Source organism: Oncorhynchus kisutch, linkage group LG25 (assembly GCF_002021735.2).
Source record: "Oncorhynchus kisutch isolate 150728-3 linkage group LG25, Okis_V2, whole genome shotgun sequence".
Lineage (NCBI taxonomy): Eukaryota > Metazoa > Chordata > Actinopteri > Salmoniformes > Salmonidae > Oncorhynchus > Oncorhynchus kisutch.
In genome coordinates, this window is record NC_034198.2 from 22204057 (window position 1) to 22230842 (window position 26786).

The 26786-nt window shown below is 41.6% G+C and overlaps 3 protein-coding genes across 3 annotated transcripts in view; 2 read left to right on the forward strand and 1 right to left on the reverse strand.

The window, feature by feature from the left end:
* Window positions 1-1705: 1705 nt before the first annotated feature.
* LOC109870525 (eukaryotic translation initiation factor 2-alpha kinase 1-like) lies at window positions 1706-23158 on the forward strand (the record flags this gene model as incomplete). Its single annotated transcript, XM_031804591.1, is given in 14 exon segments — window positions 1706-1877; window positions 2134-2270; window positions 2384-2427; window positions 3446-3545; window positions 3633-3698; window positions 3813-3909; window positions 4028-4076; window positions 4170-4456; window positions 5536-5642; window positions 17670-17790; window positions 18082-18161; window positions 20856-21089; window positions 22869-22912; window positions 22914-23158. Coding segments are annotated over 14 exon segments (1587 nt in total), but the record flags the coding sequence as incomplete, so codon positions are not given.
* On the reverse strand, window positions 5654-16943 carry LOC116357413 (ankyrin repeat domain-containing protein 61). Its single transcript, XM_031804494.1, has 5 exons — window positions 16548-16943; window positions 15418-15512; window positions 14934-15105; window positions 6644-6844; window positions 5654-6510 (listed from the first exon to the last, which is right to left on the reverse strand). The coding sequence occupies exons 1-5, from the start codon at window positions 16698-16700 to the stop codon at window positions 5854-5856; spliced, it is 1278 nt and encodes a 425-aa protein (XP_031660354.1). The 5' UTR covers window positions 16701-16943; the 3' UTR covers window positions 5654-5853.
* A 341-nt stretch (window positions 23159-23499) lies between the features above and the next one.
* LOC109870062 (ubiquitin carboxyl-terminal hydrolase 42) overlaps window positions 23500-26786 on the forward strand; it is a 35495-nt gene continuing 32208 nt past the window's right edge. Inside the window, exon 1 of the mRNA XM_020460383.2 lies at window positions 23500-23716. The gene's annotated coding sequence lies outside the window, so the exon portion shown is untranslated. The remainder of the gene's footprint in view (window positions 23717-26786) is intronic.

Here is a 26786-nt window from a genome sequence, read left to right on the forward strand (position 1 = left end):
AATCCCATTGAGAACGTCTGGGACCTGTTAGATCGGAGGGTGAGGGCTAGGGCCATTCCCCCCAGAAATGTCCGGGAACTTGCAGGTGCCTTGGTGGAAGAGTGGGGTACATCTCACAGCAAGAACTGGCAAATCTGGTGCAGTCCATGAGGAAGAGATGCACTGCAGTACTTAATGCAGCTGGTGGCCACACCAGATACTGACTGTTACTTTTGATTTTGAGCCCCCCCCTTTTTTCAGGGACACATTATTACATTTCTGTTAGTCACGTGTCTATGGAACTTGTTCAGTTTACGTCTCAGTTGTTGAATCTTGTTATGTTCATACAAATATTTACACATGTTAAGTTTGCTGAAAATAAACGCAGTTGACAGTGAGAGGATGTTTCTTTTTTTGCTGAGTTTGAAATATACAGTGGGGCAAAAAAGTATTTAGTCAGCCACCAATTGTGCAAGTTCTCCCACTTAAAAAGATGAGACAGGCCTCTAATTTTCATCATAGGTACACTTCAACTATGACAGACAAAATGAGAAAAAAAGTCATAAAATCACATTGTAGGATTTTTAATGAATTTATTTGCAAATTATGGAGGAAAATAAGTATTTGGTCAATAACAAAAGTTTATCTCAATACTTTCTTATATACCCTTTGTTGGCAATGACAGAGGTCAAACGTTTTCTGTAAGTCTTCACAACGTTTTCACACACTGTTGCTGGTATTTTGGCTCATTCCTCCATGCTGATCTCCTCTAGAGCAGTGATGTTTTGGGGCTGTTGCTGGGCAACACGGACTTTCAACTCCCTCCAAAGATTTTCTATCGGGTTGAGATCTGGATACTGGCTAGGCCACTCCAGGACCTTGAAATGCTTCTTGCGAAGCCACTCCTTCGTTGCCCGGGCGGTGTGTTTGGGATCATTGTCATGCTGAAAGACCCAGCCACGTTTCATCTTCAATGCCCTTGCTGATGGAAGGAGGTTTTCACTCAAAATCTCACGATACATGGCCCCATTCATTCTTTCCTTTACACGGATCAGTCGTCCTGGTCCCTTTGCAGAAAAACAGCCCCAAAACATGATGTTTCCACCCCCATGCTTCACAGTAGGTATGGTGTTCTTTGGATGCAACTCAGCATTCTTTGTCCTCCAAACACGACGAGTTGAGTTTTTACCAAAAAGTTATATTTTGGTTTCATCTGACCATATGACATTCTCCCAATCTTCTTCTGGAACATCCAAATGCTCTCTAGCAAACTTCAGACGGGCCTGGACATGTACTGGCTTAAGCAGGGGGACACGTCTGGCACTGCAGGATTTGAGTCTCTGGTGGCGTAGTGTGTTACTGATGGTAGGCTTTGTTACTTTGGTCCCAGCTCTCTGCAGGTCATTCACTAGGTCCCCCCGTGTGGTTCTGTGATTTTTGATCATTTTGACCCCACGGGGTGAGATCTTGCGTGGAGCCCCAGATCGAGGGAGATTATCAGTGGTCTTGTATGTCTTCCATTTCCTAATATTTGCTCTCACAGTTGATTTCTTCAAACCAATCTGCTTACCTATTGCAGATTCAGTCTTCCCAGCCTGGTGCAGGTCTACAGTTTTGTTACTGTTGAAACACAACCTTGCTATTATCCAATCTATTACATAATCTATAATCTTGTTACAATCACTTACCAGGCTCTCCTCTGTCCTGTTTCTCATCCTCTATGTAAACACAGCGTCAGACTCCGATAAGAACTGAGGTTCTGATGGCAGGCAAACAGTACCCATCCATCCAGGAGTTTGCCTCAGCCATCACCAACCAGCTGCTGCTGGGCTCCCTGCTGGAACACCTGTGCTTTGTCTATGAGAGGGACCCGACCCGCTCACATATGCTGTTCAAAGGTAAAGAGGATCGACTAAACTCCATCTCTCTGTTAGTAAAACATGAACATTCTCTGGTTGTTGTGTAGAGAGAGGTTAGAATAGGATTATTTTCAACTAAGTAACTCGGTAAACTCTGTTTTTGTCTGTGTTTTTGCCACCATTTTGCATCGCTGACTTCAGGAAATATATATTTTTGGTGTAAAAAGTCAAAAAAAGAACTTGTGAATAATAACAACACAGTGAATTACTTCCTTGTCTTTGCTGTCCTCTCCAGCCATTGGTCAGCATTTAGCAGCGAAGAACGTCCTCTCCCTATTAGCCATCAGTGAGGAGTTCAGCACAATCAGACTTCAATACAACAGAGGCTTCACTGAACTACTGCATGCTGTCAGCACCTCCATTTTTCCACAGGTAACACTTGATATGTCCATTTAGTGATAATGTAATGCGGGACATGCCTGGTCAGATTTCTTGTTTATCATTGATGTTCACTCACTGACCAGTTTTTTTTGCTGCTATTTCAGGGTCAAATGTTATTGAATACAGACACCCAGAGCCTTAAGTTAAGGTAAGCTTAGTAACTTTGTTGAGGGAACAGGAGGCTGCTAAGGGGAGGACAACTCATAATAATAGCTGGAGCAGATTGAATGGCATCAAACACATGGAAACCATGTGTTGGATGTACAGTACCAGTCAAAATTTAGACACAACTACTCATTCAAGGGTTTTTCTTTATTTTTACTATTTTCTACAATGTAGAATAATAATAAAGACATCAAAACTATGAAATAACACATATGGAATCATGTAGTCACCAAAAAAGTGTTAAACAAATCCAAATATATTTTAGAATCTTCAAAGTAGCCACCCTTTGCCTTAATGACAGCTTTGTACACTCTTGGCATTCTCTCAACTAGCTTCACCTGGAATGATTTTCCAACAGTCTAGAAGGAGTTCCCACATATGCTCAGCAATTGTTGGCTGCTTTTCCTTCACTCTGCTGTCCAACTCATCCCAAACCATCTCAGTTGGGTTGAGGTCGGGTGATTGTGGAGGCCAGGTCATCTGATGCAGCACTCCATCCCTCTCCTTCTTGGTCAAATAGCCTTTACACAGCCTGGAGGTGTGTTGGGTCATTGTCCTGTTGGGAAAATAAATGATAGTCCCACTAAGCGCAAACCAAGGTTACTACATGATTCCATACGTGTTATTTCATAGTTTAATTGTCTTCACTATTATTCTACAATGTAGAAAAAAGTTTAAAAAAAAAAAAAAAACTTGAATGAGTAGGTGTGTCCAAACTTTTGACTGGTACTGTATTTGATACCGTTCTACTCAAGCCATTACCACGAGCCCGTCCTCCCCAATGAAGTTGCCACCAACCTCCTGCGGATGAGGGAAAATGTACCTACACGATTGTGTTGTCTCACCTAGCTATCTTCAGACGAATGCACTAATTGTAAGTCGCTCTGGATAAGAGGGCCAGCTAAATGTCTGAAATAAAATAAACGTACTGCTGTGTACTTCGTGTTGTGAGAGGAATTTGAGGACCTGTTTCTTTACTCATTTTCTTCATCTCACCGTAGACCAAAAGAGGGTCTGTTCCAGGCACAGACGTCTCGCTACCTCAGTGAGTTTGAAGAGCTCTCTATACTTGGAAAAGGATCCTATGGCAAAGTCTTCAAGGTACGGAACTGTCTTGTCAAAATAAAAATCACACATGAATAAAACCAACAGTGGAATAAATTCCCCCTTTTTAATGTTTTGTCATAGGTTAAAAACAAGCTGGATGGACAGAAGTATGCTATCAACAATGTTTCAAGGGAAGACTGCATGAAGGTATTTCAAATGTATTGAGTTTTAATGTTTCAAAAATGTAGTATTCTTCAGTGAAGTATTAATGGACACAAGTGAATTTATCAGTCATTTAGTATTTTCCTGTATTTGTTTCAGGTTCTCAGAGAGGTGAACGTGTTATCCAGTCTTCAGCACATCAATGTAGTAGGCTACCACACTGCCTGGATGGAGCATATCACACATGCTTTTACTAGTGAGTTCCGTTTATGTCATTCCTCTGACATGTTCTAGTATAGAAATTCAAGTGATTTAGTTTATTCATAGCCAACCTCTCTTGTTATTTTACATTTGGTACAATTTCTTTATTTCAGAGCCTGCATCAATACCCTCTGCACTGGAAATGCATGTGCTGCCAGAACGGTACAATTATTATCTCATATAACTGAATTACAAGGCCAATTATTATTCAGTATCATATTAGAAACCTAAACTTGTTTTCCCCCAATCTCACAGCAGTGAGGAGAGTAGAGTTAGTAGCAGCGGCTCCTCAAAAGTCTTCACGAGCCCAGATCAGTCAAAGGAGCCAGTGGCCATAGCTAAAGCACCAGTGAGCCTCCCAGTGAAAGAGGAGAAGAGCACGCAGGCGGTGGGTCCTAAAACCATGCGCCACGCCCATTTCCCAGATGACCGTTTCCCCAATGTGTTGCTGGGACGGTGTGGCCAGACGAGGGACGGCTGCACTGTGGTCAGCTGGGATAGCTCGGCCCTGTCGGAGGATGACTTAGGAAAAACAAATTATAGTCCGACTAAGCGCAAACCAGATGGGATGGCGTATCATTGCAGAATGCTGTGGTAGTCATGCTGGCTAAATGTACCTTGAATTCTAAATAAATCACAGACAGTGTCACCAGCAAAGCACCACCACACCTGGAATACAAAGCACCCACAGGCCACCACCATGCTTCACGGTGGGAACCACACATGCGGAGATCATCCATTCACCTACCATGCGTCTCACAAAGACATGGCGGTTGGAACCAAAAATCGCAAATTTGGAATCATCAGACCAAAGGACAGATTTCCACTGGTCTAATGTCCATTTCTCATGTTTCTTGGCCCAAGCAAGTGTCTTCTTATTGGTGTCCTTTAGCAGTGGTTTCTTTGCAGCAATTCTACCATGAAGGCCTGATTCACACAGTCCCCTCTGAACAGTTGATGTTGAGATGTCTGTTACTTGAAATCTGTGAAGCATTTATTTGGGCTGCAATTTCTGAGGCTGGTAACTCTAATGAACTTATCCTCTGCAGCAGAGGTAACTCTAGGTCATCCTTTCCTGTGGCGATCCTCATGAGAGCCAGTTTCATCATAGTGCTTTTAGCGACTGCATTTGAAGAAACTTTCAAAGTACTTGACATTTCCCAGATTGACTGACCTTCATGTCTTAAAGTAATGATGGATTGTTGTTTCTCTTTGCATATTTGAGCTGTTCTTGCCATAATATGGCAAGCTTATGAAGCTGGTTGAGAGAATTCCAAGAGTGTGCAAAGATGTCATCAAGGCAACGGTTGGCCACTTTGAAGAATCTCAAATATAGAATATATTTTGATTTGGTTTTTTGGTTAGCACATTAATCTATATGTGCTATTTCATAGTTTTGATGTCTTCACTATTATTCTACAATGTAGAAAATAGTAAAAATAATGAAAAACCCTGTAATGAATAGATGTGTCCAAACTTTTCACTGGTACTGTAGGTAACTTGCACAATAGGATGCACCTCTTTGTGGCTTTGGTTTTTCATGCAACATTTATCACTGTTTTGATTAGGTTTAGATTATGCAGAATTTGTTAATGAGTATGTTTTGTCTTTTGTTTTTCAGATCCTTATGGGGCTGTGGACACGAAACAAACCCTCAGCATTCTACATAAAATACTTCAAGGTGTAGAATACATTCACTCTAGAGGAATCATGCATAGAGACCTGAAGGTATGTTCTTTGCAAGTGTATATTATTTAATTTCATAAGAAAAAGAAGTGCACCATCAAATAATAACAAAGGAGGTTTTGCGGCTCTCTGATGAGGTTGATCACTTGTGAACCTCTCCATATCTCTGGAGGTTCATGGAATATGTTGAGGTAATGTGTGTTAAAATGTTAAAGTAACATGCTGTAGCCTTCATCTCCTTGGACAGGAGGAGTTAGACTCCTTGAGGCATGGTGAAGTCCTCCATATTGGGAAAGCGGGGGAACCGAGGTGGGATGTCATCACCCTCCTTAACAAACATGACATCACATGCATTTTCCCAATGGTTAAACACAAAGTCATGCACCCTGTCTGGCAGAACCTGCTTCAGGCATTCTCTACCATGACTCTTCCAATAGCGTTGGTAGATGTGGATCTTACATATGTCCATGAGGCTCCTAGGCTGCTGGCACAGGTTCAGTAGCTGGTCCCGCTGGTCAAAGTACTCTGGGAGCATTAAAGAGCTGGGCAGGTTGCCATCTCTGTTGCTGATGGTCAGGGGGTAGGTCATGGTGAGGAGCTTCCACAGTAGAGAGGTGTGCCTCAGGTTGAGCTTCTGATCCAGGTACAGGAAGAGGCAGTTTTCCCCTGCGGTGGTCAGCTGGTTGATGTCCGCTCCATACTTCAGGAGGAGCGCCACCACGGCCTCGTGGCCCCCGCTACAGGCCTCGTGCAGGGCCGTGCGCCCGGCATGGTTCACTGTGCTCGGGTCAGCCCCCTGATCCAGCAGCTCAATGATACAGCTCAGGTCCACTCCCAGGGCCTTCACTGGCTTGTTGGCCGCCGCCAGGGCAGCCAGGTGGAGGGGGCTGTTACCCGACTTACTCATCACCTTCAAAGCAAACTATATTTAAAATGTGCACTTCTAAACATCAGTATGCTTTCACCAGAAACATTCCTCAAAGCTTGACAGCAGGAGTTGAAAATGGGTTACGTAAAACACAAATAACAAAGAAACTAAAAACCTTGTTGACGTCGGCCCCAAGCTTGATCAGGCTGGCTGTCATCTCTGTATTGAGGATCCCGGCAGCCATATGCAGTGGCATCATCCCAAAGTGGTCTATGGTGTTGATTTTGGCACCGTGGCTCGCCAGGATGCTGATAGCGGGCAGGGCTCCGTAGCGAACGGCCAGGTGAAGCGCGGTGTGGCGGCCGTCACTGTCCACCTAGAATTTTGTATTTGTATTTACTATGGATCCCCACTAGCTCTTCCTGGGGTCCGGCAAAATTAAGGCAGCTATACAATTTTAAAAAACATTACAAAACATTAATTACAGAATTCACAACACTAAGTGTGTGCCCTCAGCCCCATACTCCTCTACCACATATCTACAACCCAAAATCCATGTGTACGTGTGTGTATAGTGCCTATGTTATCGTGTGTGTGTGTGTGTATGTATGCATGTGTCTGTGCCTATGTTTATGTTGCTTCCCATTCTCCACTCTTCCATAAGGTGTATTTTTTTATCTGTTTAAAAAAAAAATGTGATTCTACTGCTTGCATCAGTTACCTGATGTGGAATACAGTTCCATATAGTCATGGCTCTATGTAGTAATGTGCGCCTCCCATAGTCTGTTCTGGATTTGGGACTGTGAAGAGACCTCTGGTGGAATGTCTTGTGGGGTATGCATGGGTGTCTGAGCTGTGTGCTAGTAGTTTAAACAGACAGCTGGTGCATTCAGCATGTCAATACCTCTCACAAATACCAGTAGTGATGAAGTCAATCTCTCCTCCACTTTGAGTTAGGAGAGATTGACATGCATATTATTAATGTTTTCTCTCTGTGTACATCCAAGGGCCAGCTGTGCTGCCCTGTTCTGAGCCAATTGTCATTTTCCTAAATCCCTCATTGTGGCACCTGACCACACAACTGAACAGTAGTCAAGGTGTGACAAAACTAGAGCCTATAGGACCTGTCTTGTTCATAGTGCTGTTAAGAAGGTAGAACAGCGCTTTATTATGGACATACTTCTTCCCATTTTAGCTACTGTTCTATCAATGTTTTGATCATGACAGTTTATAATCCAGGGTTAATCCAAGCAGTTTAGTCACCTCAACTTGCTCAATTTCCACATTATTTATTACAAGATGTAGTTGAGGTTTAGGGTTTAGTGAATGATTTGTCCCAAATACAATGCTTTTAGTTTTTGAAATATTTAGGACTAACTTATTCCTTGCCACCCATTCTGAAACTGCAGCTCTTTGTTAAGTGTTGCAGTCATTTCAGTTGCTGTAGTAGCTGACGTGTATAGTGTTGAGTCATCAGTATACATAGACACACTGGCTTTACTCAAAGCGTGTCATGTCATGTCAGTGGCATGTCATTTAGTAAAGATTGAAAAAAGTAAGGGGCCTAGACAGCTGTCCTGGGGAATTCCTGAATTCTACCTGGATTATGTTGGAGAGGCTTCCATTAAAGAACACCCTCTGTGTTCTGTTAAGACAGGTAACTCTCTATCCACAGTATAGCAGGGGGTGTAAAGCCATAAAACATACGTTTTTCCAGCAGCAGACTGAACGATATTGTCAAAAGCCGCACTGAAGTCTAACAATACAGCCCCCGCAATATTTTTAGTATCAATTTCTCTCAGCCAATCATAAGTAATTTGTGTAAGTGCTGAGCTTGTTGAATGCCCTTCCCTATAAGTGTGCTGAAAGTCTGTTGTCAATTTGTTTACTGTAAAATAGCATTGTATCTGGTCAAACAATTTTTCCCCAAAAAGTTTACTAAGGGTTGGTAATAGGCTGATCGGTCAGCTATTTGAGTCAGTAAAGGGAGTTTTACTATTTTTATGTAGAGGAATGACTTTTGCTTCCCTCCAGGCCCGAGGGCACACACTTTCTAGTAGGCATAAATTGAAGATATGGCAAATAGGCTATTATCTTCAGTAATTTTCCATCCAAGTTGTTAGACCCCGGAGGCTTGTCATTGTTGATAGACAACAATAATTATTTTCACCTCTTCCATGCTCACTTTACAGAATTCAAAATTACAATTCTTGTCTTTCATAATTTGGTCAGATATACTTTATAGCGTTTGTTGCTGGCCTGTCATGCCTAAGTTTGCTTTCATTTAAAAAAAAAAAAATTAAACAAGTTCCACAGACATGTGACTAACAGAAATGGAATAATGTGTCCTTGAACAAAGGGGGGTCAAAATCAAAAGTAACAGTCAGTATCTGGTGTGGCCACCAGCTGCATTAAGTACTGCAGTGCATCTCCTCTTCATAGACTGCACCAGATTTGCCAGTTCTTGCTATGAGATTTACCAAACTCTTCCACCAAGGCACCTGCAAGTTCCCGGACATTTCTGGGGGGAATGGCCCTATCCCTCACCCTCCGATTCAACAGGTTCCAGATGTGCTCAATGTGATTGAGATCCGGGCTCTTCGCTGGCCATGGCAGAACACTGACATTCCTGTCTTGCAGGAAATCACGCATAGAACGAGCAGTATGGCTGGTGGCATTGTCATGCTGGAGGGTCATGTCAGGCTGAGCCTGCAGGAAGGGTACCACATGAGGGAGGAGGATGTCTTCCCTGTAATACACAGCGTAGAGATTGCCTGCAATGACAACAAGCTCAGTCCGATGATGCTGTGACACACCGACCCAGACGATGATGGACCCTCCACCTCCAAATCATTCACGCTCCAGAGTACAGGCCTCGGTGTAACGCTCCTTCCTTCGATGATTAACGGGAATCCGACCATCACCCCTGGAGAGACAAAACCGTGACTCGTCAGTGAAGAGCACTTTTTGCCTGTCCTGTCTGGTCCAGCGACGGTGGGTTTGCGCCCATGGGCGACGTTTTGCCAGTGATGTCTTGTGAGGACCTGCCTTACAACAGGCCTACAAGCCCTCAGTCCAGCCTCTCTTAGCCAATTGCGGACAGTCTGAGCACTGATGGAGGGATTGTGAAAGAGCTGAAAGAGCTGAAAGAGCTGCTTCCTGTGCTTGGCCCTCCTATGTTGAACATAATAAACGGCTCTCTATCCACTGGATGTGTACCAAACTCACTAAAAGTGGCAGTAATAAAGCCTCTCTTGAAAAAGCCAAACCTTGACCCAGAAAATATAAAAAACTATCGGCCTATATCGAATCTTCCATTCCTCTCAAAAATTTTAGAGAAGGCTGTTGCGCAGCAACTCACTGCCTTCCTGAAGACAAACAATGTATACGAAATGCTTCAGTCTGGTTTTAGACCCCATCATAGCACTGAGACGGCACTTGTGAAGGTGGTAAATGACATTTTAATGGCATCGGACCGAGGCTCTGCATCTGTCCTCGTGCTCCTAGACCTTAGTGCTGCTTTTGATACCATCGATCACCACATTCTTTTGGAGAGATTGGAAACCCAAATTGGTCTACACGGACATGTTCTGGCCTGGTTTAGATCTTATCTGTCGGAAAGATATCAGTTTGTCTCTGTGAATGGTTTGTCCTCTGACAAATCAACTGTAAATTTCGGTGTTCCTCAAGGTTCCGTTTTAGGACCACTATTGTTTTCACTATATATTTTACCTCTTGGGGATGTTATTCGAAAACATAATGTAAACTTTCACTGCTATGCGGATGACACACAGCTGTACATTTCAATGAAACATGGTGAAGCCCCAAAATTGCCCTCGCTAGAAGCATGTGTTTCAGACATAAGGAAGTGGATGGCTGCAAACTTTCTACTATTAAACTCGGACAAAACAGAGATGCTTGTTCTAGGTCCCAAGAAACAAAGAGATCTTCTGTTGAATCTGACAATTAATCTTAATGGTTGTACAGTCGTCTCAAATAAAACTGTGAAGGACCTCGGCGTTACTCTGGACCCTGATCTCTCTTTTGAAGAACATATCAAGACCATTTCGAGGACAGCTTTTTTCCATCTACGTAACATTGCAAAAATCAGAAACTTTCTGTCCAAAAATGATGCAGAAAAATTAATCCATGCTTTTGTCACTTCTAGGTTAGACTACTGCAATGCTCTATTTTCCGGCTACCCGGATAAAGCACTAAATAAACTTCAGTTAGTGCTAAATACGGCTGCTAGAATCCTGACTAGAACCAAAAAATTTGATCATATTACTCCAGTGCTAGCCTCTCTACACTGGCTTCCTGTCAAAGCAAGGGCTGATTTCAAGGTTTTACTGCTAACCTACAAAGCATTACATGGGCTTGCTCCTACCTATCTCTCTGATTTGGTCCTGCCGTACATACCTATACGTACGCTACGGTCACAAGACGCAGGCCTCCTAATTGTCCCTAGAATTTCTAAGCAAACAGCTGGAGGCAGGGCTTTCTCCTATAGAGCTCCATTTTTATGGAACGGTCTGCCTACCCATGTCAGAGACGCAAACTCGGTCTCAACCTTTAAGTCTTTACTGAAGACTCATCTCTTCAGTGGGTCATATGATTGAGTGTAGTCTGGCCCAGGAGTGGGAAGGTGAACGGAAAGGCTCTGGAGCAACGAACCGCCCTTGCTGTCTCTGCCTGGCCGGTTCCCCTCTTTCCACTGGGATTCTCTGCCTCTAACCCTATTACAGGGGCTGAGTCACTGGCTTGCTGGGGCTCTCTCATGCTGTCCCTGGAGGGGGTGCGTCACCTGAGTGGGTTGATTCACTGTTGTGGTCATCCTGTCTGGGTTGGCCCCCCCCCCCCCCCCGCTTGGGTTGTGCCGTGGCGGAGATCTTTGTGGGCTATACTCAGCCTTGTCTCAGGATGGTAAGTTGGTGGTTGAAGATATCCCTCTAGTGGTGTGGGGGCTGTGCTTTGGCAAAGTGGGTGGGGTTATATCCTTCCTGTTTGGCCCTGTCCGGGGGTGTCCTCGGATGGGGCCACAGTGTCTCCTGACCCCTCCTGTCTCAGCCTCCAGTATTTATGCTGCAGTAGTTTATGTGTCGGGGGGCTGGGGTCAGTTTGTTATATCTGGAGTACTTCTCCTGTCCTATTCGGTGTCCTGTGTGAATCTAAGTGTGCGTTCTCAATTCTCTCCTTCTCTCTTTCTTTCTCTCTCTCGGAGGACCTGAGCCCTAGGACCATGCCCCAGGACTACCTGACATGATGACTCCTTGCTGTCCCCAGTCCACCTGGCCATGCTGCTGTTCCAGTTTCAACTGACCTGAGCCCTAGGACCATGCCCCAGGACTACCTGACATGATGACTCCTTGCTGTCCCCAGTCTACCTGGCCATGCTGCTGCTCCAGTTTCAACTTCCACCTGACTGTGCTGCTGCTCTAGTTTCAACTGTTCTGCCTTATTATTATTCGACCATGCTGGTCATTTATGAACATTGAACATCTTGACCATGTTCTGTTATAATCTCCACCCGGCACAGCCAGAAGAGGACTGGCCACCCCACATAGCCTGGTTCCTCTCTAGGTTTCTTCCTAGGTATTGGCCTTTCTAGGGAGTTTTTCCTAGCCACCGTGCTTCTCCACCTGCATTGCTTGCTGTTTGGGGTTTTAGGCTGGGTTTCTGTACAGCACTTTGAGATATCAGCTGATGTACGAAGGGCTATATAAATAAATTTGATTTGATTTGATTTGTGCGTTCCTGGTATAACTCGGGCAGTTGTTGTTGCCATCACACCTGCGGGATGGGTACAGGAGGTTCAGATGTACCGATCCTGTGCAGGTGCTTGTTGCACGTGGTCTGCCACTGCGAGGACGATCAGCTGTCCGTCCTGTCTCCCTGTAGCACAGTCTTAGGCGTCTCACAGTACGGACATTGCAATTTATTTTCCTGGCCACATCTGCAGTCCTCATGCCTCCTTGCAGCATGCCTAAGGCACATTGACGCAGATGAGCAGGTACCCTGGGCATCTTTCTTTTGCTGTTTTTCAGTTAGTAGAAAGGCCTCTTTTTTTGTCTTAAGTTTTCATAAATGTGACCTTAATTACTACCGTCTGTAAGCAGTAAGTGTCTTAATGACCGTTCCACAGGTGCTTGGTCATTAATTGTTTATGGTTCATTGATCAAGCATGGGAAACAGTGTTTAAACCCTTTACAATGAAGATCTGTGAAGTTGTTTTGATTTTTACGAATTATCTTTGAAAGACAGTGTCCTGAAAAAGGGACGTTTCTTTTTTTGCTGAGTTTATTTGGCAATATCAGTTGTTTTTGTAATGAATGAGCCATCTGATTCAATGAATGATGAAGCTGAGTTTGCCATTTTTTCCAAAATTTCATTTAAGGTGCTCCAAAGCTTGGATCAAAATGTGGCTTAGGTGGTGGGTGTGGTCAATGATGAGGTCGCCAGTGGGAATTTTAGGAGGCCCTCCGGTTGACCGCAGTGACACAATTTTTCTGTTTTAAAGCTATTTTCCTGCAATTCTACACATTTGGTCATGGCTTATGGGCATTTCCATCTAAAAGGACCCATGAGCATCAACATGTGAAGTTCATAGGAGCATTGGATGTCAAATGGGTGTCAAATGATAGCTGAGTCTATATAGTTTTGGGAAATGGAAAAACATTCTTCAACCATTTTCCATCTTAAAAATTAGGCATAATTAAAAGCTTTGATATCTGGATAAACAGATGGAAAATGGGTCTTAGAAAACATCTACCAGAAAAAGCCTTGAAAGTTATCAAAAATACATAAAAAATACAAAAATGTTGTCCTAAAGAAGACCCCTGTCAACTAATATCAACACTTTTTTTATTTAGTTTTGGAGAAATTGTTTACCTTCTGTATGTTTAAGAAATATTGCCTTGCAATTCCATTACCAAAAACCCACATATCTTTAGGATATTTTCTAATTTCTCTCCCTCATGAGGGAGGATAATGTAAACAAAAGTAACAAGGAATGGTAGACCTACCAATTAGTTATAGGGATTTTACTGAAACCAATTTTGTTTATGAATTATTAAGTGATCCAAACTCGTAATTCCATTACGTAATTGGTAACGGACATACCCAAAAAATCTGTAACGGATTAACTGCAACTGAATTGGCTACAATGGGAAATCATAACAGTCACAAACCACAGTTGGGTCACATGTTACAGTCCTCCCTTTCAGTGGCATACTGTTATGTTCAGCGCACTACTCTTTTCTTTGTCTTTCTGTTGGTATAACCAAGAATGTTAAAACAGTCTGTCTGGACAACCCCTCTCTTCTCTCTCTCTCTCTGCTTATCTCTCACTGTCCAGTTAATGTCACCTGTCCCAGCTCTTACTGACACCTACTCATGAGCCCCCTCTCTTTCTGTAATTATGTTACCGTAATTCTGTTTCCGGGTGTAAATCCACTTCACTTAGTGTAGTTAAATAACCAAAATAAATGTTTTCAAACTGTCATAGCTGACACCCTATTCTTTCAGCAGACATCTTTGAATCTTAATTCAGAGCAGATATTTAAGAATTTTTGGAAAATGTTGTTGCATGAAAACTTGAAGGTGATTTAAAGTTATTCTGCACAGTTATTCCACCAATTTAGTTTTTGTGAACTAAGTGAATAGAGTTGTATGGTTTGTTAAACTTTGAAATCAATGATTTTGGTTTGGCATACATTTTAAAGTGAAAACAGAGTCAGTGTGTAATTCTGTTACAGTGGAATTGCCCTTATGCTATCTGAGTGATTCAAACATTATAACAAAATCAATGGGGGCCCTATGCCATGACAAAAATACTCCTTAATGTATAATTTTTTTTAATTTGAGATTCTTCCCAACTGTCTAGCTATTATTTGGGTGATTGTTAGTTCTCAAAGATTATCTTATTAAAAATATGTAGGTCCATTACCTTTTCTACATACTTCATCTGGTTTTAGTCATTTTAAGTTTACACTGAAAAACGTTTTTCAGTTTTTCCATCCCCAAAAACATTTTTTCTTTTTTCTTTACTTCCCAAAACTTTTCTATGCAGAAAAACCCCTGTTCATGACTTCTGGTTTAATTCCAATCGGCTGCGTTTAGGCAGCCCAATTCTGATCTACTTTTTTACTAACTAACTGGTCTTTTGACAAATCTGAATAAGATCTGATGTGAAAAGATCTAATGTGATTGGTCAAAAGACCCGTTAGTGGAAACAAATATCAGAATTGGGCTGCTTGTGTAAACGCAGCCCTTTAGGCACAGACCTTGGCTCAGCTTGAACCCTTGGGTGGAAATGCAAAACGGACAATAAGATCAGCATCTCTACAGGCAACTTTATCATGCTTTGTGTTAACCCTTGATAATTGGGTTAGTATATGCATACATTTTTCAACATAGGGATGGAACAATTTTAGATGAAATTTTCAATTAACCAATCAATCAACTACCTCTGCGTTGATGTTGACTCCGTGGTTGCAGAGCACCCTGAGGCAGGCCTCGGCCCGGTGCTGCATGGACATCATGGCCATCTCAAACTTGGTGCGTGGCTTGGGCCAGGAGGCCAGGATGGTGGGCCAGTGGGTGATCACCAGGTGCAGGGCGTTGCGCCCTCGCTGGTCCCTGAAGGTTGCAAGGAGGACATGGGAGAAATGGTCTTGTCAGAATGGTTTTGTTTTGCTGGTGGTGATTCTTTTTTTCACATAAAGGAGATTATGGAGACTTGTGGTGCCACTTCCAAATACTGGCATTACTCATAGAGCTTTTTTCATGTTTTAGGACATTTTGAATGGTCATGCTGAAGTTTAGGGGTGTAACTCAATAATCTAATGTTGCTTAGTTATACAGAGCAGTATTATCATTTGAAAGCTCTAATATGGTCATCCCTTTTCAGTGTATGACTTAAACCAGTGGAACCTGTTCATATAGGGATACCTGATCTCCGGGTCTGCCCCGGCAGAGAGAAGGCTCTCAAGGCTCTTCACTCTCCTGTAAGATGCAGCCAGGTGGAGGGGGAGAATTGCTAAGCCCTGTAGGCAATGAGCGAGAGAGAACTTGTTTAAAGACTTAGAAAAACATGTTAGGAATGCTAAATGTTTGTTACCGAACGGGCTGGGGGACACCTGAAGGTCAGAGCCCCCAGATAGCATATTAACACGTCATACGCATGGCGAAATGTGTAGAATTGCAGGAAATTAGCTTTAAAACTACACAATTTTCTCTCTGCCTCATGGCAAAATGTGTAAAATTACAGGAAATTTGCTTAAAAACAGCACCATTTTCTCTCATTGTCATGGCAAAATGTGAAAAATAGCACAAGATAAGCTATAAGATAAGATAAGCTATAAAACAGCACATTTTTACAATAGCAGAAAAGTTGCTTTTAAAACAGCAAAAGTATCTCTCAGCTTTATGCCAAAATGTGTAGAATAGCATAAAACTTACAATTTTTCTCTCTGTATCATAGTAAAATGTGTTGGATTGCATGAAGTTTGCTGTTCCCTAACTTGTTATGTATTGTATTTTATGTATGGTGTATGCTAAATAGATTTTGCGATGGATATTTGAACGAGAGGGATAGCTGGGCCCCAAATCTGTATTCTCCAGCAGGTGGCTGTTTTTTTTTTTTACTTGTTTTTTTCTCTCTCACAAAGCGAGGAGTTTTTGTATGGAGGTCAATGAGTGTCGAATTTGGTTAACAAAAAATTGCCCGGATGGCTTATTTGATCGAATATAAATTTCGTAATGCGTAACTTGTTACGAGTGTAGAGATAGAAATAAGTAGGCCACTTGACATCCTGGCAACATTTTGAAAACACTTTATGTCGGTGTTGTGCCTGTTGTTCACACGCGAAACTGCCCTCTCATTGGCTAGAATGGCCCCACTTGAGTATTTAGACAGTATAATGGATAATCTGTGAGTAAACTAAATAACATGGCTATTACGCATGCTCAATAGTTTTGGAGGTCTGGGAGTTTTTGGTTAATAACTCCAGATTGCATGAAATCTTTTGTACCATACCGTTAGAGAATACCATGTCTGAAATTTTTATTGTGGGTTTTACCTTTGAAAGGATTTCATGAAGAAGTCCCGTTGTTCTTAAATCGATGTAAAAGTTGGACCCCCGTTTTTGGGTAAAATCGTTAATACGCGCCAGGTCTTCTATCAAGATCGCATCATATAATTCAGCATCTGAAAAGTTGACGTTCGTATCCATACCCCATAGCTAGAAGATCAAGGTCCTACTAAAGTGTACGTTCGCTTTGCTCTACATTATTGAAAACTTACACGTTTTAAGGCTCTTTATAAATGTCAGTTATCGTGAAATGCTGGTTATCAGCCTCAACATTAGCCTTTGAGCAAACAGTAAATTACATCGCTGTACTCTGTCAGTGCTCTGATGTTTTTTCTCAAGAAGGCAGTAATAAGCACGTTTGGAAACGTCATCATTCTGCATCGCTGGTGACAGCTGTCGATATGATGTTGGTGCCTCACCTATGGCTGATTCCACTGACGAAAATAACCTGTATGTAATATTACGCTTAGGCATATCCTACCTGAGCTATTTCATGATAATAATAATAAGGACTTTATTTGTAAAAAACAACAAAAACAACGCATAGACGCTCCATAAATTCTTACTCCAACTGATAGTTATTCCCTGTAAACGATTTAGAACTTTTTGAGGGGCCTATATATTTAGGCTAGCGAAAATTGCATGTTTTTCAACACTTAACGTTACCTGTCTTTGAAGTGTAGAAAAAACAGTACAGTATTTCCAAATCTGAACAGGCTCATTGACAGGGTGAGATCTTAAAAGCTTGATAATACTAGACACATCTCCTTTGACTATTGCTTCGTGAATTTTAAACTGCAAATGATCAAATTCACCGGGGACTCCATCGCTGAATCTGATTTTCTTATTAAGCTGTAGTTTATAATGCATGCAATAGGGACTAAGGCATGGTTTGTTACTAATATTACCCATTTTAAATAAAAAATTCAAGTTAAAAAATATACTAAAGCAATAACGTGGCCTAGAGGTAATGACAAAATAGAATTAAGCATTGTATAAAATAATCCCTGATTCTGTCCCAGAATCTCCTGTAGCATTATGACCTCACAGACAACATAAAAATGGGATATTATGTGAATATTTTACATTTTGTATGATTTTGTTTTACAGACCATGAATATTTTCCTGCGTGGACATAACTGCCATGTGAGGATTGGAGACTTTGGACTGGCTTGCAGGGATAAAATTATCGATGACAAGGACAAACCACCCTCCACCTCACAGAACACTGGTGAAAAACTGAATTAATCTATTTTTATAATCTGTCTCTATCACCACAAGCTCAATGGTTGTTACAATATATATGTAAACAGTTAACGTCTCAGAGATGTATACAATGTATCAAAGTAGATCCATTGTACGCTTTTGTCCATGTGTAGTTCTTGAAATCACCAGAAGATGGTGCTATGGGTTTGTGTAACTAAATCCCTTTTACGGCATAGCACTGATCTTGACCCACACATTTCCCCTGGCTAGCTCTGGTCCTGTGCGTGTTCTTGATATGCTTGTAATCTTTCTGCAGGTTCCTCTCACACCGCTGGAGTGGGGACATTTGTTTACGCAGCACCTGAAAAACTGGAGGGTCCCCACTATGATTCAAATGTGAGTCATCTCCATAATATCAGAAATATATACACTACCGTTCAAAAGTTTTGGGTCACTTAGAAATGTCCTTGTTTTTGAAAGGAAAGCTAATTTTTTGTCCATTAAAATAACATAAATTGATCAGAAATACAGTGTAGACATTGTTAATGTTGTAAATGACTATTGTAGCAGGAAACGGCTGATTTTTAATGGAATATCTACATAGGCGTACAGAGGCCCATTATCAACAACCATCACTCGTGTTCCAATAGCACGTTGTGTTAGCTAATCCAAGTTTATAATTTTAAAAGGCTAATTGATGATTAGAAAAACCTTTTGCAATTATGTTAGCACAGCTGAAAACTGTTGTTCTGATTAAAGACTCACTAAACTGGCCTGGCCTTTAGACTAGTTGATTATCTGGAGCATCAGCATTTGCTTGTTCGATTACAGGCTCAAAATAGCCAGAAACAAAGCCCTTTCTATTGAAACTCGTCAGTCTACTCTTGTTCTGAGAAATGAAGGCTATTCCATGCAAGAAATTGCCAAGAAACTGAAGATCTCATACAACACTGTCTACTACTCCCTTCACAGAACAGCACAAACTTGCTCTAACCAGAATAGAAAGAGGAGCGTGAGGCCCCCGGTGCACAACTGAGCAAGAGGACAAGTACAGTGGGGCAAAAGAGTATTTAGTCAGCCACCGATTGTGCAAGTTCTCCCACTTAAAAAGATGAGAGAGGCCTGTAATTTTCATCATAGGTACATTTCAACTATGACAGACAAAATGAGAAAAAAAATCCTGAAAATCACATTGTAGGATTTTTTATGAATTTATTTGCAAATTATGGTGGGAAATAAGTCTGGCCATGGCAGAACACTGACATTCCTTGAGGGAAATCAGTCTTGCAGGAAATAACACACAGAACGAGCAGTATGGCTGGTGGCATTGTCATGCTGGAGGGTCATGTCACCCTGCAGGCAGGGTACCACAGGAGGATGTCTTCCCTGTAATGCACAGCGTTGAGATTGCCTGCAATGACAACAAGCTCAGTCCGATGATGCTGTGACACACCACCCCAGACCATGACGGACCCTCCAACTCGAAATCAATCCCGCTCCAGAGTACAGGCCTCGGTGTAACGCTCATTCCTTCGACGATAAACACGAATCCGACCATCACCCCTGGTGAGACAAAACCATGACTCATCAGTGAAGAGCACTTTTTGCCAGTCCTGTCTGGTCCAGCGACGGTGGGTTTGACGTTGTTGCCGGTGATGGCTTGTGAGGACCTGCCTTACAACAGGCCTACAGCCCTCAGTCCAGCCTCTCTCAGCCTAGTGTGGACAGTCTGAGCACTGATGGAGGAATTGTGCGTTCCTGGTGTAACTCGGGCAGTTGTTGTTGCCATCCTGTACCTGTCCCGCAGGTGTGATGTTCGGATGTACCGATCCAGTGCAGGTGTTGTTACACATGGTCTGCCACTGCGAGGAAGATTAGTTGTCCGTCCTGTCTCCCTGTAGCTCTGTCTTAGGCGTCTCACAGTACGGACATTGCAGTTTATTGCCCTGGCCACATCTGCAGTCTTCATGCCTCCTTGCAGCATGCCTAAGGCACATTCACGCAGATGAGCAGGATCCCTGGGCATCTTTCTTTTGCTGTTTTTCAGTTATTAGAAAGGCCTCTTTAGTGTCCTCTAAGTTTTCATAACTGTGACCTTAATTTCCTACCGTCTGTAAGCTGTTAGTGTTTTAACGACCGTTCCACAGGTGCTTGGTCATTAATTGTTTATGCTTCATTGAACAAGCTTGGAAAACAGTGTTTAAACCCTTTACAATGTGGTTTCTACTGTAAAAGGGACGTTTCTTTTTTTGCTGAGTATATATATATATATATATATATATATTTCTTATTATTATGATATTTATATATTTTTTGTTATGTTCTTTTTTGTATTTAACTAGGCAAGTCAGTTAAGAACAAATTATTATTTACAATGATGGCCTACCCTGGCCAAACCCGGACAACGCTGGTCCATTTGTGCGCCGCACTATGGGACTCCCAATCATGGCCAGATGGAATACAGCCTGGATTCCAACCAGGGTCTGTAGTGATGCCTTTAGCACTGAGATGCAGTGCCTTAGACCGCTGCACTACTCGGGAGCCCTAAAGATAACAGCACACAGGGCAAGAAGGTAGAGACAACAATGCATCACGCGAAGTAGCCACAACTGTCCATGATGGAGTCTTTGAATGAAGAGATAAAACGGTCCAGTTTGAGTGTTTTTTTGCAGTTCGTTCCAGTCGCTAGCTGCAGAGACCTTTTAACAGAATGTGACTGGCAGAACAGGTGTTGTATGAGGAGGATGAGGGCTGCATTAGATATCTCAGATAGAGGGGAGTATAAATAAGCATCAACCAGTGGGTCTTGCGATGGGTATACAGAGATGACCCGTTTACAGAGGAGTATAGAGTGCAGTGATGTGTCCTGTAAGGAGCATTGGTGGCAAATCTGATGGCCGAATGATAAAGACCATCTAGCCGCTCGAGAGACACACAAAAATGACTGGGCACAATCAGTGTGACTTTTCTACATAAAACAAACTTTTATTGAATTGTAATGATGCTAATATAACATTTTTATTTGTAAAGTAATTGATACACAGTAAATCTAAATATTTGTATCACTATGCCTTTTCTTCTCCAATGCAGTCAGACATGTACAGTATAGGAGTGGTGGCCCAGGAGCTGTTCCAGCCCTTTGGGACAGAGATGGAGCGTGTTCAGACGCTAGGGGACCTCCGTGAGGGGAAGGTCCCAGACTCCTTCTCCCAGCGCTGGCCTGTCCTGGCCAAGTACATCACACTGCTGACCAGCAGAGACCCCACTCTAAGACCCAGCGCCACACAGCTGCTGCAGAGCGAGCTGTTCAGCAGCAAAGACATGGTATGGATGACTAGGCTGGCTGGGAATGAGACTGATTATTTAAAGTTTTATTAGTCGTATGTACAGGATACACATAGTATACGCCGTTGAATGAAATGGTTACTTGCAGGTTCCTTCTTGACAATGCAACAACAATAAGAAATAAGAAAAGATAAGAATACAAACATCAAGTAAACGGCTCAGTAGAATAGAATAAACATTTTAGCATAAGTACTGAACAACAATATAAAAGCAACATGTGACAATTTAAAATATTTTTCTGAGTTACAGTTTATATAAGGAAATCAGTCAATTGAAATAGTTTTATTTGGCCCGGGGCCTGCCTGAGAGGGCATCCACTTGGGAGCCAGTCCCAGCCAATCAGAATACGTTTTTCCCACAAAACAGCGTAACTACAGGGAGAAATACTCATCCGCAAAACATGAGATGGCATTGGGTTGTGTGACAAAACTGCACATTTTAGAGTGGCCTTTCATTGTCCCAAGCACAAGGTGCACCTGTGTAATGATCATGCTGTTTAATCAGCTTCTTGATATGCCACACCTGTCAGGTGAAGGGATTATCTTGACAAAGGATAACATGCTCACTAAAAGGGATGTAAACAAATTAAATTAGTGCAAAAAACTTGTGAGAAATAAGCTTTTTGTGTATGTGGAAAATTTCTGCAATCCTTTATTTCGGCTCATGAAACATGGGACCAGCACTTTACATGTTCCGTTTATATCTTGGTTCAGTGTATAATATGGGAAAGCACAATTTATTGTCCAATATTTACCCATGTGTCAGAAAGTGGGGATTGGGGGGCAAGTGTTTAAATTGTGCAGTATTAGCAATAGAAAATAAAAGTATTGTAGCAGCAATTGTGATGTGTGTGGGAGTGAGTGAGTGCATGTGTGCTAAGGTGCGGAGAGTAAGTGCAAGTGGTTTGTCCAGTTCAAGTGTTTATCAGTTTGATGGCTTGCAGATAGAAACTAGCCTACCATTACACTTTACACTGAGCTGCTGTAATGGTTATATAAGACACAACGGAGCTGGCACAGGAAATGGGTCGGAAAACATACCTCAATGCAGAAATGTTATCTTTATCCAAACTTATACATCGAGAAGATTGAAATACTGCTAGTTTACTGTCCCTTTCGTCCTCATGCTAACATTGCGTGAAACAACAAAGGAGCTGATTGGCTGATTGCCATTCCAGAATGACTGCAGTGGCTACTGCAAGCTAGCATGAGGACGAAAGGGACAGTTTTCTGGGAAAACTAGCAGTGTTTCAATCTTCTCAATGTATCAGTTTGGATTAAGGTAAAATTTGGAGTACAGTGGCATTTTCCGACCAATATCTCGAGCCGGCTCCACTGTGTCTTAATCTAACAATGATGGAGTTCAGATCCTGGTGTAACTCAGTGTAAAAAAGCATAATGGTAATTTGGAATCTTGTGGCTAAGATATAAACTTTCTCTGAGACAGTTGGTAGCAGTCCTCATGCCCCAATACTGTCTGCCCGACCGTTAGGGATTGAACAGCTCATGACTGGGGTGTATGTGTTTGATGTACTTGTTGAATTTCTGCTTGCCATAATATTTTACACTGCTACTGTAAAAGCTCAAACACATATGATCCAAATGCTAGTAGCATCGCTTGGCTATAATGGTTTGACCTGTGTCACTTTCAGCCACATGTTTAATCTGGTGCCAACTACTGACAGTAAATATCAGGAGAAGAGTGTTACACATTGGAGATGTTTGATCTGTGATACCAATGTCCCTCTTCTCCTTACAGGTTATCCATGGCTTGCAGACAAGGGTTAAAGAGCAGGAATATGAGAGTTCAACTCAGGAGACAGATCAGTCAGCTACAGACTCAGAGCATGTAGCAAGCATCCCATTCCACGGACAGGACTTGACGTCAACCATCTCTGCCCATCTTCAAACCTGTTATATTCGACCCCTTTACCTTACCAAATGTGAATAATTTGGTGCAAATGGTTGAATGTGTGTGGTCTCTCTGCCTGGATGTAACAATGTGACTATAAGTTAAAATTGTAGAATAAATCATTTAATTTACACTTATCTGAGAGTCTGCAGACATAGTATCTAGTCAAGATTCATTTACATATTTTGTGGTTGTGATTAACATACTCATATGATGAAGGCAATCAAGCCAATAAGACTGGGTTGTTTGTTTGACCACCCTTTAATTTGAGGTAATTAAGACACTCACTCCTGTTAATTATTGTTATGCATGCCTCAGACAGTCATGAATCATCTGGGAGTAGTTGTATAAGCTTTGCTTTCGAAGTAAACAGGCATAGCACACACACCTACGGATTGAAAACGAACCAAATATAATGTATGTATACAAACTCCCCATCAGCTGTGTTTAAAAATATATAGTATAAAGACAAGTCGAGCACGGTATTCACGACACAAAGGTCAGACGTGTACGTGCTTTCTACGACTCATGAATACGTTCCACACGGAGCCTAAGCGAATCAAGAGTTGCCTTTCTTCGGTAGTACCCGGATTTGCCCGTGGGGAAAATAGCTACGTCATTGTTCACCGACGGACTACCCCGCTTGAAATAAGAAATGGACCTATACGAATAATACATTTGTGAAAAAATTACAGGTAAGGGTATTTCTGTTGTAATAAATACTGAACATTTTAGTTATATATTCGAAGAATTCTTAACAATTTAACCTATTGGGTTTTGCTGTAGTTGGCTTACACCGGGCGGCTCACTGAGTGTCATGTCGGAGGCAAGCGTTCAACCACCAGTGAATTTTAAATCTCGAGCCCCTCCTTTTAGAACGTAGTTAGCCTAGCAGCTACATTGCTAGCCATATTTCCCGTTTAGATAAACCTGTGAAGGCTAAAATGTTTCGGCGTTCTTGTCTCCAGGTTAAGCACGGAACCGTATATAAACACCACATTTATTGTTTTACAACTGAAAAGGCCAGCTAGCTAGCCACTAGCACAATGCTCATCGCCGTAGCATGTTTCGACAGTATTAACTACGTTTCACCGTTACCATGGCGTTTGTGGTTACCATGCACTCACACCTCCGATTTAGACAGTCTTTGCTTGTTAATAAGAAATACATTGTTTACTTTCCGAACACTTGTTTACAAAAACACGGTAAGAAAGTTTGAAATTATTTTCTGATCTCCTTTTGAATTGCGTGTTAGAGGCCTATCTCGTTAAAGCCTCAACCAGCCAGACTGCCAGGCAGAGGTGGGAGGGAACAGTTGTCGTAAACGTGCGTGTGTAAAAAGTAATTTCTTTAATGGCTGTTTAGCTAGGTAACATTATTTGTTTGAAACTGCCACTTAAATCCAACGAATATTACTTTTATTTAAGTGCTTAATCGATGTAAATGTGTTTTATTTGTGTGATTTTAATAATCTGGGGAAATTGCGTCTCTAATTGGTAGTACTATTTTAGCTAGCTATTAGCTTTCTATGTGGTAATGTTAGCTTCTTGCACAGGCAGCTGGCTGTGCGAATGGTGATGCTTGAAATGCTGGTTGAATCATAGGGACCTCCAGAGAAAGCTAGCCAATTAGCTAATACATTGGCTAAGTCTCCGCTCTTCTGATTTGGTTGACGTTAGTGGGATCCTTGGGATGTACTCCAAACCTTAATAACCGTAAAGCTGCATTATATAACTTTTGGGTCCACTTAACCAAATATACATAGAAGTGTTAGTAATAGCTCTGTCATTTCTCATTGAAAACAAGTTTAAGAAGCGGTTCGATCTTTTCTGTGCGCTATTTCTATGCTTCCCTTAAGTTTCGTTTTTGCCTCTTTTACTTTTGGTTTTGTACACAAGTTTCAGCAGAAAATATTTCTAAGATGTGTAAATAGTACAATTATTCTCGACACCACTCAAACAGAACTCTGGACCTCGAAGCTTTTCAGATGTTGCCCTCTAATCAGGGACTGATTTAGACCTGGAACACCAGGTGTGTGCAGTTCATTTAAAGGTAGAACAGAACCAGCAGGCTGGACCTCGTAGGGTAAGAGTTCAATACCCCTGCTCTGCCTAATTTCAGTTTGTGATAAAACAAGCAAACTTGCAACCAGGAATTGGCTGTGCGATTCTGCACATTGCCGCTTTAAGCCGTATCCCAATAATGGACTAAAGGAGCCTAAAATACTCCTTGGCTTTCAAGGACCTTACTGGTGGACTAAACTCCACTCCGTGGTGAAGGAAGTTTATGATGAACTTCACCAATTGCATGGAGACGCGACCAGGGCCCGTATTCACAAAGCATCTCCAAAAAGGTCTTAGGAATCCTGTTAAAAGCTATTTTTTTAAGACAAAAAAAAACTCCCAGCTCAGAGGAGGTTTTAGGATCATGTTAAGACACTGCCCAGACAGTCTGATACTGGCATAAAAATCAACTCATGAAAGTTTCTCGGCTGGTAATCACAACAGTTTGAGGTACCGCAAAGGAAAAATAGTTATGACGCTCATTGACATTGTTGAAAATGATGGGGAATAACAAATCGCGAATGCATTGCTAGCAGTGCATGCTTCAGACAACCACAGTGAATGTGATTGTCAAATGTTGCAATGGTAAAATATTTGATATCAATTTTCACCTGACATGATCACTTTGCCTACTGTTAAAAATCACTCCTCTGTTTCTTGGGTGCTAAAATTTTAATAGTTACCCTAATTTCAGTTTGACAAAACAAGCAAGTATAGTTTAGAGAAACAATGTACCAACTAAACAGCTGTGAAATATATTTTCCATAACCAAACATTTTGTGTTTGGAGCTGGTGTACAAAAGGGAAATATTTAAAAAAACAACATGGAAGCACAGAAACCGCTCACATAGAACACATCTACCACTTCTTAGACTAGCTTTCAATGAGAACGACAGATTTATACCACATTTCTATATGAATTTGGTCCGGTCACCCAAAATGTTACAGCTTTAATTCTTTGATAATACTTTGGCATGCATAATAATTGGAAGGAAAAAAAGTGATTACTTGAGTTTGTGGTTAGAAGTATTTAAGCATTTCTGAAATCATTTTCAAAAGCATGTAGGTGTCGATTATTTATTGATATTTCTATTTCATCATTATTTAAACAACTCCAAAACAATTGCACGTGGTGCAGGAACCACTGACCTACTTTTTCTATTATCAAGACACCTGCTGGTAACTCTGCCCTGAACAGGCAGTTAACCCACTGTTCCTAGGCTGTCATTGAAAATAAGAATTTGTTCTTAACTGACTTGCCTAGTTAAATAAAGGTTTAAAAAAATATATATATAAAAATACAGCCCCAGGCTTTGTGGACTCTTGCTCTGACTACATCGATTTGCCTAAGGTCAATATTTTAAAAATAACATTTGTCTCTATCTCACACACTGTCAAATAAAATTAGAACACCTACTCATTCATTATTTGTACTATTTTCTACATTGTAGAATAAAAGTGAAGACATCAAAACTATGAAATAACACATGGAATCATCTAGTAACAAAAAAAGTGTTCAAGAAATAAAAATAAATGTTATATTTGATGACAGCTTTGCACACTCTTGGCATTATCTCAACCAGCTTCACCTGGAATGCTCTTCCAACAGTCTTGAAGGAGTTCCTACATGCTGAGCACTTGTTGGCTGCTTTTCCTTCACTTTGAGGTCCAACTCATCCTAAACCATCTCATTTGGGTTGTG